The sequence below is a fragment of the Dipodomys spectabilis genome, unplaced genomic scaffold (genome assembly GCF_019054845.1).
Source record: "Dipodomys spectabilis isolate Male_0828 unplaced genomic scaffold, ASM1905484v1 ptg000728l, whole genome shotgun sequence".
Lineage (NCBI taxonomy): Eukaryota > Metazoa > Chordata > Mammalia > Rodentia > Heteromyidae > Dipodomys > Dipodomys spectabilis.
This window is the reverse complement of record NW_024871405.1, coordinates 1,121,291-1,137,102: the sequence shown is the minus strand read 5'-3', so window position 1 is coordinate 1,137,102 and position 15,812 is coordinate 1,121,291. Positions and strand designations below refer to the sequence as shown.

The following is a 15,812-nucleotide window of genomic DNA, read 5'->3' as shown; positions in this document are numbered from 1 at the left end:
CCCGACCCTTGTTCTCCAGACTTCCCAGGGCTGGACCTGGCTGAACACCATGTCAGCCTACGGAGGGCTGCACGCTGTGCTTGTCTTCTAGGGGCTGTCCCACCCTCAATGCCCCCCCCCCACACACATCTTGTTATCTAGCTTTAGCCTATGGTTGTTCTAGCAGGTTTGGGGACAGCCCAGAAGCCAGCTCTGCACCCCTCAGACAAGAGTGAAGCCAGGGCCCACTTCCAGGTATCTGCTTTGGGGGAGACCTTAGGTCCCTCTGGGCAGATGAGTGAAGGGCTGGCCCATGGTGGAGATAAGAGCCTCACATCTGCCAAGCGAGGAGGGTCCCGTTTCCTCCACACCCCAGAGCCAGGGCCCTGAGGCGGCCGCTGGCCGGGCCAGCCTCCTGCGGCGGTGCCTGGCAGTGGCAGAGCAGGCCACACAGGTTGGGGAGGAGCAGCAGCAGCCTGCAGGAGGGAGGAGGGGCTGCGGGCTTCTGGAATGTGCCTTTGACGATACTGGTCTCCCCGGAAACCCTGCCGGGCCCTGCTGAGCTCTGCCCAGCACCACTCAGGTTTCAGGCACACAGAGCACTGGGCACGCGCTTACCAGCCTCAGCAGCTCCGGGAGAACCTTCTCCAGAGCAGCTGCCTGCTGGGGGTACCAGGGACCCAGAGCTTGAGCCCGGGACGGCCCAGGATCATGCCGGGACTGGGAGGGGCTCATCTGCACTGCACCTGCTAGGTGGGGCTCCTGACCCAGAAGAGAACCCTTGCCCACAGACTCCTACTTGATGTCCAAAACCCTCTGGCTGGTGCCCTGGTCTCTCCCTCCCCAAGGCCAGCTGAGGGTTCCCATCAAACCAGAATGACACCTGCTGCTCAGTAGAGAGCCTCTGACCCCTGACCCAATGACCCCAGGTGGGTGCAGCAGCACCGGCTTGGCACACGCAAGCACAGGCTGCTTCCGGGACCTGGCGAGGCGGGCCGGGCTAGGAAGGGGCCAGGCTGCCCATACCACCCAGGGCCATGGGCCACCCAGGCCATGCAAGTGCCTGCTCTGCCCAGGCCCCAAGAGGGGCGCATGCCGGGCCAGAGGCCCCCACCTGTTTCCTCCCAGGGCAGGGGCGAGGCTGGGCCACCGCTCTGGAAACAGAACCTCCAGGTGGGCACCCACACCGAAAGTGCGCCAGGCTGCATCTGCTGGTCGCGGCTCACGTCTCCAAGCCAGCCAGCTCTTCCCAGCCACATCTCGTCCACAAGGCAGGGCACCAAGTTCGTGCCTGGGTCGCCTGGAAGCCAGGCTGGGGTGTCAGCCCCCACCAAACTCACCAGCACCCTTCCCAGGCCTTACACAGAACACAAAGTACACGGACACCAACAGAGGCCCAAACAACTGTATTTGCCCGTGGGCTTTGGTTCTTGGCCGCTGGGAGGAGTGCAGCCACGGAGAGCCAGCCAGGCCCCGCTTCCAGCCCTTTCCACAGGCCAGGGCACGCGCTGGGTGGCCCAGCTTTGTCCCCTTCTCCTTCCTGCTCCACTTGAGGCTCAGTGGCCAGGATCCTTGGATGGGTGGGGGTGGGAGGCACAGTCCGGCCGCTGCCCCAGGCTGGGCAGCGCAGGTTCCTGAGGACTGCTGCCACCGGGTGCGGAGGACCTTGTGTCCGAGGGTGGCAGGGCTGGGGGGGGGGGGGGGTGAGGGGTCCGGGGATGCTTAAACCCAGCAGCTGCCAAGCCTGGGCCAAGTCTTCTAAGGCAGTGAAATGGATCAGGGTGCTGGACTGGCCTCCGCCCCACCCCAGACAGACAGACAAGCAGCACTTCTGAGGCCCAGGAGGGCAAACCACAGAACAGGACAAGGAGACCAGCTCAGCCCTGCCTCCCGGGGTGGGGGAACAGGCAGCGAGTGTGTGTGTGTGTGTGTGTGTGTGTGTACGCGTGTGAGTGGGGAGGGGAAGGCAGGACAAGGCCTGGCCAGCCCCTCCCACTGGACCGTGGTCCCGCCGGCTAGAGCCGGGTGGCTTTGGCAAAGCCCACTCTGTTGCTGTCGCGGTCGAACACCGTGTAGTAGCTGCCGATGAAGACGTCACCCAGGATCCAGAGCGGCCCGCTGGGTGGGGGGATGTCCATGCCCATGAAGCCACTCAGGCAGATGCTCTTCCCGGCCTGGGACACCTGCGGGACACAGAGGACGGGAGGCTGTCACCCACCCAGCACCCTGCCCGGAGCCCAGCCCCGGCCCCCCTGGCCATGCCACTCACCTTGAGAATGTAGTCATCGGCAGTCAGCGTGTAGTCTTTGCCCCCGAGGTTCAGGGTGACGGAGGGCAGGCTGGACACCTTCTCACAGGGGACGATGTACTGGACAACAGAGGGGCACATCAGGATGCAGGGTCCCCACTCACCCACCAGCCCGCCCGCCGGCCACCGCCTGCCCCGCAGCTCACAGAGCCCCAACTGGCCCGCCAGCCTGCCCCCCAGCTCACAGAGCCCCAACCGGCCTGCCCCCCAGCTCACAGAGCCCCAACCGGCCTGCCCACCCCAGCTCACAGAGCCCCAACCGGCCTGCCCACCCCAACTCACAGAGCCCCAACCAGCCTGCCCCCCAACTCACAGAGCCCCAACCAGCCTGCCCCCCAGCTCACAGAGCCCCAACCAGCCTGCCCCCCAGCTCACAGAGCCCCAACCAGCCTGCCCACCCCAATTCACAGAGCCCCAACCGGCCTGCCCACCCCAACTCACAGAGCCCCAACCGGCCTGCCCACCCCAGCTCACAGAACCCCAACCGGCCTGCCCACCCCAACTCACAGAGCCCCAACCGGCCTGCCCACCCCAACTCACAGAGCCCCAACCAGCCTGCCCACCCCAACTCACAGAGCCCCAACCGGCCTGCCCCCCAGCTCACAGAGCCCCAACCGGCCTGCCCCCCAGCTCACAGAGCCCCAACCGGCCTGCCCCCCAGCTCACAGAGCCCCAACCGGCCTGCCCACCCCAGCTCACAGAGCCCCAACCGGCCTGCCCACCCCAGCTCACAGAGCCCCAACCAGCCTGCCCCCCAGCTCACAGAGCCCCAACCAGCCTGCCCACCCCAACTCACAGAGCCCCAACCAGCCTGCCCACCCCAACTCACAGAGCCCCAACCAGCCCGCTGGCCGCGGCCCAGCTCACAAAGCCCCAACCGGCCCGCTGGCCGCGGCCAGCTCACAGCTCACCTCGCCCTGGATCAGGGGCACCGCACCAATGGCCTTCTGCAGCGCCTTCACCTCCTCCACCGGGCCCACCAGGAGGGAGGTGCCCGTGTCCACAATGGCCTCACAACCCCCCTGGCACAGGGTCAGCTCCTCGCCCACAGACAACCTGGAGGTGGGTGCAGGTGTGGCGGGCATGGGGTGGGGCTGGCCCCAGGGTGTGTGTGTGCCCGCCCGCCCGCTGGGACACCCCGACTCACTGGTCCATGTGCACCTGCCAGTAGGCCTTGCGGGTGACATTCAGGTAGGACAAGTCGCCCTGGTAGTACTTGGAGTCCGTGCCCCCGAGCATCAGCTCCCCTCCGGGCTGCCCGCTGGGGTTCCTGGGTAGAAAGGGGAGCACGCCTCAGTGCCCCAGCACGGGACGGGGCTGCACACAGTGCCACAAGACCTGGGGGCCAGGTTAGGGGCGGGCGGCCCCACCAAGGAGGGCTTTGCTGCTGAGGGACTTCCTGGTCCCACGGGACGGGGTGCCCCGAGGGAGCGTGGAGGGCTGCTTCCCCGCCCTGCACACACTGCTCACAGAGCCTGCTGGGCTCTCAGGACCCAGGGGTCTGCCTAGGACCAGAGACTCAGCCACAGCGGGCCAAGGCCCAGGCTGAGAGGAACACAAGCAGGGAGCAAGTGCCAAGACCAAGGTGGGGGCTGGGACGGAGACAGGGAGCGAGCACGAGAGCCCAAGGAGAGAAAACCCCCAGCAGGCTCCTGGGAGCCAAGGCCCAACCTTGAGCAGCTGAGCCAGCTCAGCCTCCCTGGGCCTTTGCACGTCCCCACCTTCCTGACTTCTCCAGGTCCTGGCTCCCCCACCTGTGCTCCCTTCCCGTGGTCTCACGCGGATGCCACCCCACGTGCCCGTGGCCTGTGGCAGGACACGGAGGGCCGCGCCACGCTGCTCGCCCTCCGCGGGTGTCCCCAGCAGGGCTGGCCGCCTCCTGCCGGTGCCCAGCCCCGGAAGCCCGGGCCTGATGCTGTCCTCCCACCAGAGCTCCACCCTGCTCCCGCTGCCGCCTTGGCCTCCTGTCACCGCTTTTGAAACTCCAGGTGTGCAAACATGACAGGTGCATGCCTCTCCTCGACTTGCTCACGTCTGGCCCAACAAGCCTGTTCGGAAGCCGTGGCCCTTCACCCCCTTGCTTCACCCCAGCCCAGCCCCACAGTTGGACCTGTGGGTCTTGTCTGTGACCTTGCTGGAAGAGGGCCACCCCGCCCCACACCACGGCCTCCCTGCACAGGCTAGGAAGGGATGGAGGAAAGTGTGCTGAGGGCAGGTGGGAGCCTGGGGGGAACAAGAGCAGAACAATTTGGGCCAGGATTCTGCCAGAAGTGCCCCCAGGGCCAAGGGTCAAGTGAGGGCCAGGCCTGGAGAAGGACTCTCAGCACGGAGCACAGTGGAAGAGGCCGCCGGCATCAGGCCGGGCTCTAGCTGCCAGGGCCTCACAGACACCTGCCTGCGCCCAGGGGCACAGCGGGCCCGAGCCAAGATGGCACAGGGCCCCAGTAACCCAGCCCCCCCTTCCAGCCTGACCTCCCACCAGTGCCTGCCGCACTGGCCTCAGGACCAAAGCGTGAGGCCTGCGGGGTCACCCGTGCCAGGCAGCGGCTTTCCTATGCCCGCAGGGAGGGCCCAGGGGCCACGCTCCACGCAGGACCCAGGGCCCTGAGTCTTCCTCAAGTGGCCTACGTCTCTGATATCCCTTCCTGGTCCTGGGGCATCTCTAGAAGCTTCATCCCCCAGGTCCTAGCATAGACTGAGGCTCACAGGAGGGAAGCCTTGGCCATGGCCAGAACAACCTATCACTGGGCTCAGGGAGCATGGGAGACTCCACACAGTCACTTAGGTTGTGACTGGGAGCAGTCAGGACCCTGGGCCTGTCAGACGGCCTTGCCTGTCCGGCAGAGCCTGACCCTGAGATCAGAGTTCAGGCTGCAGCCCTGAACCCACTGCCTGTATTTCGGCACCTCAGCGCCCAGGAGGTTCGGGCGCTGAGTGAAGACAGAGAGCACTAGAGCCTGGCCCTCCCTCACACCTGGTCAGGGGCACCACGTGCTCACCTGTTCAGGTAGAAGGAGAAGATGTTTTTTTCAACGAGTTTCTGCTCCATCAGGTTGTCGAAGACCGGCAGCACGTTTTTGACAGAGATGTAGGGGTAGCCCATGCCCAGGATGCCATCGAACTTGGCTGCGATAAAGGTGATGCCAGGCTGGCTGGTGGCTTCGCCGAAGACCTGCCTCTCCACCTGGATGCTGGCAGTGGACGAGGACTTGCAGGGCACCTGTGGTCAGATCGTGTGCAGGGCAGAGGTCAGCAGGACGCACGCCCGGCCACGCCCTCACACCTGTCCCCACCCACAGCGCAGCCCAGCTCTGCGACACCCCTGCACCTCGCAGGACTGGCAGAGGAGGGAGGCCGTGTGGGTGTCCGTGTGCAAACTGCAGACCCAGGGCAGAGGGTGTGGCAGGGATGGGGTTGGCACCTCTCCTGGTAGAGCTGGCAGGACTTCATTTTCACGAAGTACCTTCTGAACCGTCGTTATGAAGGTGGCGTATGGGGGACCCAGTTACACGTCAGGTAACGAGCGCGCTTCCATTTGGACGGTGCCCCCTCTTTCCTTGCTCTCACCCAGTTCTTCCCTCCCGGCCCACTCCCTGGCTCCAGGGCTCCTTCTCCTCGTAGGAGTCCGGTGGGGACCACCGCTGCCTTTGCGAGGGCTTCGTTTTAAACCACGTTGGAGGGTGGGAGGGAGCACCGAGCATCGGACCCTGCTTTCAGCCCCTCCTCCCAGGCCACTTGTGCTCCTGTCCTAGGCTGTGGGGACACGCCACCCTGCCAGGCCTACAGCTGGGGCCCCGTCCCTGGCCCCACCTGGGCTGTGGCTGCGGAGATAAGAGGCCAAGGCGGGATGGGAGGGGCTGGCTGGACCACATCCTGCTCACCGAGGGACCCCAGCCGGCAGTGTGGGGACAGAGCCCCAAGGCCGTGCTGTGGCAGCACCCTTGGGATGAGAGGGTGCTGCTGGCTCGAGGCCTGACAAGCGGAGCCCAGGCCAGTCTATCCCATCCCCCTGTCCAGGGCAGGGAGGGCTGGGGACACCCTCTCCTCTTGTGGTCCCACATACGCAAATGGATCCACATCTCCCCCACCCATGCCTCTCCAAGACGACGTTTCTGACCGTGTACCCCTCAGCCAGCTCCAGGGACCCCTCCTCTCCCCAGGCTTGGCCCTGGGTACCCTGCAGGCACCTATAAAACAGAAGCCGAAGCTTCTCCATCCCCGGCCCACACCCCCAGGCCAGTGGCTGGGAGGCCTGGCTGGCTCTGCCTGGCCCTGCAGCTCCTCCTCCCTCCTCCATCCTTGTACACCAGGCACCGAGGCTGCTCCGGCCCTGGCCCTGGCGGGGAGCTCAAGCGGTGCCCCTCCCAGCAGGCCGCAGACCACGCCACTTCCTCCCCCACCAACGGCTGCTGTCGGCCGCCCACTGCCGGCAGCCGTCCCAGAGAGCTGGGCTCAGGCCAGGGTCACGGTGCCCTCGCCTCGAGCAGGTGCCCTGGGACAGGCCCCGGGCACTTACCGACACGGTGTCCTGGCTCAGGTACCCCGAGAGGCTGCCGGAGCCGTAGTGGATGTCGAAGGTCGTGCCGTTCTTCACATAGGTGTTGGACTTGGCACTGTTGTACTTGCGATGGATCCCTGCACAAGTGGGGGGCAGGGAAGCGGTGTCGGGCCCCCACCACCCCTGCAGAGGGCCCTGGGCCTCCCCACACAACTGCAGGGCCTACATCTGAGCTGGCCTGGGCCCACACCCTGGAGCCCTGCCTTGCTCTGGGTGCCGTAAGTGGTAAGTGGCCTACGCTGTCCCCCAGCTCCCCCCCCCCCACACTTGGTCTGTGCTTGGCACGAACAGATGCAAAAAGAAGACAAGTCCCTGGGGAGGGGGAGAGGTGAGCCTATCTGAAGGGGCTGAGTTGGGAGTGTGGCATTGCCTATGAGGTGAACTTCACCAGGCCACCCCCTCCCTCCCCGCCCCCCGGCCTATCCCAGGAAGCCAGACCCAGCCACATTCCCAGCTCCCCAGAGGCAGCCCATGTGCAGGAAAAATGCGGTGCATGCCCACTCCCCAGGGAAGCCCACACCACGTCTCCACCTCCCTGTGCGTTCCTGCAGTCCTAAGGGGGCAGAGCGCACGGGCAGGGCAGGCACAGGACCGGGCCGTGCGGTGCCAGGGGCACGCGCAGCGGCAGCATGGACTCACAGCAGGCCAAGTCTAACATGTGGCAGTGGACAGAGGGGACCCACAGGTTGGAGGAGCCGGTGTCGAACACGACCGTGAAGCACTGTGGGGGCGTCCCGATGCCGATCTCACCGTAGTACTGGGCCTGAGGGCAGTGAGGTCAGGGTGAGGGGAAGGTTCCAGAGCAGAGCTCCTGGCTATCCTGGGAGCTGGGCCTGAATGTCCAGGCTGGAGGTGGGGGTGCCCGGAGTCCACTCCCATCTACAGACTCAGGCACGGGGTGGCCACGCCCCGGCCAGGTAGTGTGCGGTGGGGGCTGTGGAAGGGCAGTGGCCCTGGGAGGAAAGGCCCATGGTCAGGCCAGAGCGAGGCCAGCCAGCCTGCAGACCCCTAGGCTGTTGGGGTCCAAGAACCAGGCTCAGGCTCCAACTCTGAAGGCCTTCATTGAGCATGGGGAGGGCCCTGAGGCCAACAGCCCCGACTCAGTCACAGACCCATCTCCACTGGCCAGGGCCTCGGCACCCCATCTGTTTCCAGGGCCAAGCCTGGATAAGGGGGTTCGTGCCCTGCTGAGGACACATCTCATCCTCAGAGGTGGAGGCTGAGGGGCCTGGGAGCCTGGGACCCAGATCTCCACAGGACGCTGGCTCCAACCCCAACCGTCTCCACCACTTGTTTCCAGAAAGCAGCAGCTAGCATTAACTCCTGACATGAGAGAAGGGGACGGGGGAGGGAGGGGGAGGGAGGTGACTCAGCAGATGTGCCCGCACGCGCGTGTGTGTGTGTGTGTGTGTGTGTGTGTGTGTGTGTGTGTGTGCGCGCACATGCACTTGTACACTCTGATGGGATCAGGAACTGAGCTGTGCAGCCCAGACAGGCGGCCCCTCGTCCCCCCGCCAGTCACATGCCTGGGCCTCAGGCTTCCTGTCACAGGGCAGAGGGCTCAGTCTTCCCCCACCCCTGCCCCGTGAGCAGGGGGACAAGGACAGTCTAGGCAGTTGGTCCTGAGAGAGCCACAAGGGCTCAGGACCAAGCAGAGGCGCTGCCCCCAGCCTCCTCCAGGACAGGCAGAAGACAGAGGCTCCAGACAACTGTGCTCAGGCAGGCCTGATGAGCCACGTTCAGAGATCGAAGGGCAGGCTGGGTCCTCCACCCCACAGCCTCCAGTCAGGCTTGAGTGAGGCTGGGTCCTCTACCCCACAAACTCCAGTCAGGCTTGAGTGAGGCTGGGTCCTCTACCCCACAGCCTCCAGTCAGGCTAGGGTGAGGCTGGGTCCTCTACCCCACAGCCTCCAGTCAGGCTAGGTGGGGCTGGGTCCTCTACCCCACAGCCTCCAGTCAGGCTAGGTGGGGCTGGGTCCTCCACCCCACAGCCTCCAGTCAGGCTAGGGTGAGGCTGGGTCCTCTACCCCACAGCCTCCAGTCAGGCTAGGGTGAGGCTGTGTTCTCCACCCCACAGCCTCCAGTCAGGCTAGGGTGAGGCTGGGTCCTCCACCCCACAGCCTCCAGTCAGGCTAGGGTGAGGCTGGGTTTGACTCTAGGTCTCCTAGGCAGTCCTGCAAAATTAAACAGCTTTCAACTAGTGGTCAGTGTTCAAGACACACAGGGAGCTGGGTACGATCCCTACAACTCCGGGGAACACAGACTCAAGCAGAAAGTGTAAGATCCTACCTAAAAGGAACACCCAAGAAAGACAAGTGCCAGTGGCTCATACCTGCCATCCTAGATACTTAGGAGGCTGCAGAAGATTCCATCTAAACCAACAACCAAAGCATCCACAACAAACAGGGCTGAGGGTGGATGTGGGAGTGGCTCAAAGGGCAGACTCCCAGCCCAGCAGCCCGAGGCCTGAGTTCACACCCCAGGACCACACCAAAAGCAAAAGACACACACAGGCAAAGTGGTCTCCGCAGTGCCAGTGCCAGAGGCCAGCCCAGCCTGGCAGCAGCAGGAGCTCAAACGGCTGGTAGGATGGGGTGGTGCTGACCAGGGACCGGCAGGCAGGAGCCGGAGGTCCCGCCCACTGAACAGGTGCAGATCCAGGGAGAAGGGCACCCTGCCGCACGAGGCCCAGTCCTGCCCACACTCACGTCCATGTAGTTCTTGAGTATCTCTGGGACGGGGCCCTTGGTCTCCTTGACCTCCCCGGGTGACTGCAGGGAGTACTTGGTGATGGGACCCCGAAAGATCAGGTCTTCCACGGGGCCTCCCGCTTCCGTCATGGTCCGGCGGATGGAGGTGAACTTTTTCAGGGGGATTCTGTGAAGATGAAGCAAGGAGATGTCAGACCACACCCCTCCTATCCCAGGCAGCACCTGCCCCTCCCCATGCTGAGAGCAACTGCCAGGAACCCCCACAGCTGCTTACCGGCCTGTTCACCTGGCCATGGCCCACGCAATGCTCCTGCCCAAACCTGCACATTCCTAATCAGCGTGGCGGCAACCCTACAACACTCCAGGCTGCTGAGGCCAAGCTCACGGGTGGTCCCATCTGAGCCAAAGGCCACTAATCACCCCCAAAGCCTCACTGGTCTCCAGCCCTTCCAGGACACGTGCTCTGGTCTGCTCTGGGGTGGCAGTCCATAGGTCTGTTTGGGGGTGTTGGTGGGCACCTGTGACCCTAGATGACTGACTTCAAGGCATCTCACTGCATCTGAACTCCACATCAAAGTGGCCCCCACCCCTGGCTGGCAGTGGCAGCAGTCTGCCTGACTTCTCCAGGGGTTTCTACCGTCTCATGAGATAGATCTGAGAACATCTACACAGCCAGTCTCCACGTGGCTCAGGCTGGGGGCACCATGGCCACCAGGGGCAAACCCATGAGCTCAGGGTGCCAGAAGCTTCTGTGTCCTCGTGTATATACCCCATGACCTGCTGAGAGCAGGCCTGGCTTGCAGGAGGGTACTGGAGGTGGTGCTTGGGGTTCTGCTACGCCTGGAGCTCCACCCTATCCGGAGGGGTGTGGACTGGTTGGCCTGGCCCTGGAGTCTCCTGCCTCCTATCTCATTTGGGCTAGTGGATGCTCCCAGGAGAGCTTATGATCACTCAGAAGCAACTTCTTCCCTGCCCAGGAATTTAAGTCCAAGGTCAAAGCTGGCTTTTCCTGGCACGCCAAGGGCGTGCTCCAGGAAGACAGGATTCTTGCCCAAGAGTGGTGGGCTGGAAGAGCCTGGGCCAGGTCCTGGCCTGGAGGGACGGACCAGAGATCACGAAACAGATACCACAATCAGTCCCTAGACCCAGATTAGGAGAGAGGGGCTACGGCTCTGCCCACCCCTAGGGGGCTGCTTCCCCACCCCCACCATCCAATCTTGACCTTCCCCAGAGAAGGGTGGGCGGAGGGCAGAGTGGGCAAGGCCCGGGCAGGTTCCGGCCTGTGGCTGTGTCTACAAAGCTCCCACGGAGGCTGCACGGCCTTGGGCAAGGCTCAGAGCCACCCAGCCCCCTGCCCCCCTCACCCAACTGCCCACGGGTTAAACCTCAGCGCGGCCCGAAGGCCCACGTCCGCCGGGCAGAGGGCGGAGGGGATCCCCAAGGCCCCAGCTCGGATGAACCGTGCCATTCCCCACGCCTCCTCCTGGCCGGGCCTGGGGTCCCTGGGGTGCCCACGCCCAGTGCCCAGCAGGCTGGGGGGGGGCTGGCCCGGCCCCAGCGCGCGCCCCGATGCCCCGGGGAGCACGGCTCAGCCGGAGCGGCAGCACCGACACCGGCTCGGCGGGGACCCCGCGCCCGGTCCCCCGGCGGGCGCTGCGCCCCGCGCTCCGGGCCTCGAGACGGGGGCGCGCGGGGCGCAGGGCCCCCCGGGTCCTCACCTGATGAGCGCGGAGGAGGACGCGGCCAGCAGGCCGAGGGCCAGCAGCGCGAAGCCGGGGGTCTGCATGGCGGCGGCGGCCGGGCCGGGACGGAGCGCAGCGCCAGAGGTCGCGCGCTTATAGCCGGGGTGACCGCGCAGCCGGGCCCGGTCAGCTGACCGGCTTGTTTGCCCCGGGCGGGTCACGTGGGCCGCGGATCTGGGGCGGGGCGGGGCGACCGCCGCGGCGGGCGGGCGCGCACGTCGCCGGGAGCGCGCACGTCGTCGTCCGGCTCGGGTTGCAGACCTCCGGCCGCCGGGGCCGCGCGACGTGCGCGTAGCCGCGGGACGGGCGCGCTCCTGTCCCGGGCCCGCGCTCTCCGCCCGGGGCGCGCCGACCCGGCCCCCCGGCCCCGGTCCCCGACCCCCCGGTCCCCGGCCCCAGCCCCCGACCCCCTGGCCCCCCGGCCCCGGACCCCCTGACACCCTGGCCCCGGACCCCCCTGACATCCTGGCCCCCAGACCCCCGGGACCCCCCCCCGGCCCCAGCCCCCCTGACATCCTGGCCCCCAGACCCCCGGGACCCCCCCCCGGCCCCAGCCCCCCTGACACCCTGGCCCCCAGACCCCCGGGACCCCCCCCCGGCCCCAGCCCCCCTGACACCCTGGCCCCCAGACCCCCGGGACCCCCCCGGCCCCAGCCCCCCTGACATCCTGGCCCCCAGACCCCCGGGACCCCCCCCCCGGCCCCAGCCCCCCTGACACCCTGGCCCCCAGACCCCCGGGACCCCCCCGGCCCCAGCCCCCCTGACATCCTGGCCCCCAGACCCCCGGGACCCCCCCCCCCGGCCCCAGCCCCCCTGACACCCTGGCCCCCAGACCCCCGGGACCCTCCCCCGGCCCCCCGGCCCCGGACCCCCTGACACCCTGGCCCCCCAACCCCCTGCCTCCCTCCCGGACCCGGACCCCCTGACACCCTGGCCCCCCAGCCCCGGTCCCCGACCCCCTGACACCCTGGCCCCCCGGCCCCGGTCCCCGACTCCCCGGTCCCCGACCCCCTGACACCCTGGCCCCCCAACCCCCTGCCCCCCCCCCCCCCCCGGCCCCGGACCCCCTGACACCCTGGCCCCCCAACCCCCTGCCCCCCCCCCCCCGCCCCCGGACCCCCTGACACTCTGGCCCCCTGGCCCCGGTCCCCGACCCCCCGGTCCCCGACCCCCTGGCCCCCCGGACCCCCGTCCCAGCTACCACGGCCCCCCCGGCCCCCGACCCCCTGGCCCCGGCCCCCCGGTCCCTGACCCCCCAACCCCCTGGCCCCCCGGCCCCAGACCCCCTGACACACTGGTCCCTCCCCCGACACACTGGTCCCTCCCCCGACCCCCTGGCCCCCCGGCCCCGGCCCCCCTGACACACTGGTCCACCCCCCCCCCGCCCCCCAGCCCCGGACCCCCTGACACACTGGTCTCCCCCCAACCCCCTGGCCCCCCGGCCCCCCGGTCCCTGACCCCCCAACCCCCTGGCCCCCCGGCCCCGGCCCACCTGACACACTGGTCCACCCCCCCCCGGCCCCCCAGCCCCGGACCCCCTGACACACTGGTCCCCCCCGACCCCCTGGCCCCCCGGCCCCAGACCCCCTGACACACTGGTCCCTCCCCTGACCCCCTGGCCCCCCGGCCCCGGCCCCCCTGACACACTGGTCCCTCCCCTGACCCCCTGGCCCCCCGGCCCCGGCCCCCCTGACACACTGGTCCACCCCCCCCGGCCCCCCAGCCCCGGACCCCCTGACACACTGGTCCCCCCCGACCCCCTGGCCCCCCGGCCCCAGACCCCCTGACACACTGGTCCCCCCCCCGACCCCCTGGCCCCCCGGCCCCAGACCCCCTGACACACTGGTCCCCCCCCGACCCCCCTGGCCCCCCGGCCCCAGACCCCCTGACACACTGGTCCACCCCCCCGGCCCCCCAGCCCCGGACCCCCTGACACACTGGTCCCCCCCCCGACCCCCTGGCCCCCCGGCCCCAGACCCCCTGACACACTGGCCCCCCCAACCCCCTGGCCCCCCCCCCCCGGTCCCGGTCCCCGACCCCCCGGTCCCCGACCCCGGTCCCCGACCCCAGCCCCCAGACCCCTGGGACCCCCCCCCGGCCCCGGACCCCCTGACACCCTGGCCCCCAGACCCCCGGGACCCCCCCTGCCCCTGACACCCTGGCCCCCCAACCCCCTGCCCCCCCCGGCCCCGGACCCCCTGACACCCCGGCCCCCCAACCCCCTGCTCCCCCCCGGCCCCGGTCCCCGACCCCCCGGTCCCCAACCCCCCAGTCCCCGACCCCCTGGCCCCCCGACCCCGGTCCCCCCGTCCCGGCTACCACGGCCCCCCCCGTCCCCGACCCCCTGGCCCCGGCCCCCCCGGTCCCCGACCCCCCCAACCCCCTGGCCCCCCGGCCCCAGACCCCCTGACACACTGGTCCCCCCCCGACCCCCTGGCTCCCCCTCCTGGCCCCGGACCCCCTGACACACTGGCCCTCCCCAACCCCCTGGCCCCCTGGCCCCCTGGTCCTCAACCCCCCAGCACCGACCCCCCAACCCCCTGGCCCCCCAACCCCCTGGCCCCCCAACCCTAGACCCTCTGACACCCTGGCCCCTGAACCCCTGGCCCCCCGGCCCTGGATCCCCCCAGCCCCAGACCCCCTGACACCCCAGCTCCCCGGTCCCCGACCCTCTGACCCCCAACCCCCTGGACCCCCGACCCCCCAGTCCCTGACCCCCTGGCTCCGGACCCCCCCCGTCCCGGACCCCCTGACACCCCAGCTCCCCGGTCCCCGACCCTCTGGACCCCCAACCCCCTGGACCCCCGACCCCCAGTCCCCGACCCCCTGGCTCCGGACCCCCCCCCGTCCCAGACCCCCTGACACCCTGGCCCCAACCCCCCGACTCCCTGGCTGCCGACCTCCTGACACCCTGGTCCCCCGGTCCCCAAACCCCCTGGTCCCCCAAACCCCTGCCCCCCCGACTCCCTCGCCCACTGGCCCCAGACCCCCTGACCCCCTGGCCCCCCGGCCCCGACCCCCTGGCCCCCCAATCCCCTGGCCCCCCAGCCCCAGACCCTCTGATCTCCCGGCCCCCCAGCCCCGGAACCCCCGGCCCCGGACCCCCTGACACCCCAGCCCCCCAGTCCCCCCTCCCAACCCCTTGGCCCCCCAGCCCTGGACCCTCTGACACCCTGGCCCCCCGGTCCCCCGGTCCCCAACCCCCCGGTCCCAGACCCCCTGACACCCTGGCCCCGACTCCCTGGCCCCCCCCCCCCGGTCCCCTGACCTCCTGGTCCCCCGAACCCCTGGTCCCCAGCTCCCTGGCCCCAGACGCCCCCGGTCTCGGACCCCCTGACCCCCCCAGCCCCCTTGAGACCCCCTGATCCCCCGACCCCCTGGCCCCCGGCCCCCAGGCCTCCCTGAGCCCTTCGCCCTCGCGGCGAGGACCCCAGGTCAGCTTTGACGAGGCCCAGAGCCTCAGGGTCACCCACTGTCTGGGGGCTTGAACTCACTGTCAGAGTACGGCATCTCATCTTTGTTGGCTCGGGGCTGGTGCTCCAGCACTTGGGCCACAGCTCTGCCTCCCATGGGTTTGCTTGAAGGAGGGAGGTTGTTGGGTACAGCTCTGGATCCTCCGACCCCAGCCTCTGTGGAGCTGGGGTGCAGGGCAGGAGCCCCCTGCAGGGCTGGAGTTGGGGGACAGGCTGAGCTCCTGCTGGCCTGAGCCCCTGCGGAGCTGGGGTGCAGGGCCTGAGCCCCCGGCGCCCAAAGGGCTTGGGGTCAGAAACGGTGTTGTGCAGGAGGGAAGCAGGATCCACCGCTGGACCCGCTGGGCTCCGCATCTGGATGCCCGAGCCGGGCCTTGGGTCCACCTCCAGCCCCACTCCACAACACTGGAGCCACATGGCCCCCAACGGCACCATCGGATTCCCCATGGTTCCCTCCTCTGAGGAGGCCAGGCCCCTGGCCTCCCCGGCCTGTCACCTGCTGCTGGGTCAGGGCCAAGCGTGGAGGACCACGGCTGGGCCATACCTCCGTGTGCGGCTCCTGTATGTATGGGATGCCACTCCAGGTGGGATAACGGAGGCCGGGAGTGAGGCAGACAAGCTGCTCCACCTTGGAATCCGGGGCCCTGCTCCTGGTGGCAGGCAAGCCAGAGGCAGGACGTGGCACCTGACTGCCAGGCATCCGATGCACAGGCCGGTGACAGGGGCAGGAAGTCCCCTGGGCACTGGGCAGTGGACAAAGAAGCTGTGTCCACATGCAGATGGAGGCATTTCTGAGAGACCCTGCGCACTGGAGAGAGTGGGCCATGTGGAGGTGTGGCATGGGGGCCAGCTGTTGAGGGTGCATGGCTGAGCCAGGCTGAGAGGCCTGTGCTGGCCCTGGGAATGGTGGGGGGCCCAGAGGCTGGCTGTGGCCCACTCTGCAGAAGAGGCCTCCTTGGCCCCGCCCCTGGGTCTTCCCAACTTGCAGCAGAGCCCAGGTGTGGGATGGATCCCAGAGGGCCTGGTAGATGCAGGAGGGAAGGG

The 15,812-nt window shown here is 68.5% G+C and overlaps 1 protein-coding gene across 1 annotated transcript; it reads right to left on the bottom strand.

The window, feature by feature from the left end:
• Positions 1 to 1,371: 1,371 nt before the first annotated feature.
• On the bottom strand, positions 1,372 to 11,434 carry Ctsd (cathepsin D). Its single transcript, XM_042672570.1, has 9 exons — positions 11,275 to 11,434; positions 9,554 to 9,722; positions 7,485 to 7,608; positions 6,804 to 6,922; positions 5,287 to 5,507; positions 3,435 to 3,557; positions 3,199 to 3,343; positions 2,249 to 2,347; positions 1,372 to 2,162 (listed from the first exon to the last, which is right to left on the bottom strand). The coding sequence occupies exons 1-9, from the start codon at positions 11,340 to 11,342 to the stop codon at positions 1,995 to 1,997; spliced, it is 1,236 nt and encodes a 411-aa protein (XP_042528504.1). The 5' UTR covers positions 11,343 to 11,434; the 3' UTR covers positions 1,372 to 1,994.
• Between the last annotated feature and the right edge of the window lie 4,378 nt (positions 11,435 to 15,812).

Bases quoted from the DNA above. Each gene is read 5' to 3' on its own strand.
- Ctsd (XM_042672570.1), bottom strand. From the start codon at position 11,342: ATGCAGACCCCCGGCTTCGCGCTGCTGGCCCTCGGCCTGCTGGCCGCG. The intron at 9,723-11,274 runs GTGAGGACCCGG...TCATCTTCACAG, and splicing joins TCCTCCTCCGCGCTCATCAG to AATCCCCCTGAAAAAGTTCA. The intron at 3,344-3,434 runs GTGAGTCGGGGT...ACCCACCTCCAG, and splicing joins TGGCAGGTGCACATGGACCA to GTTGTCTGTGGGCGAGGAGC.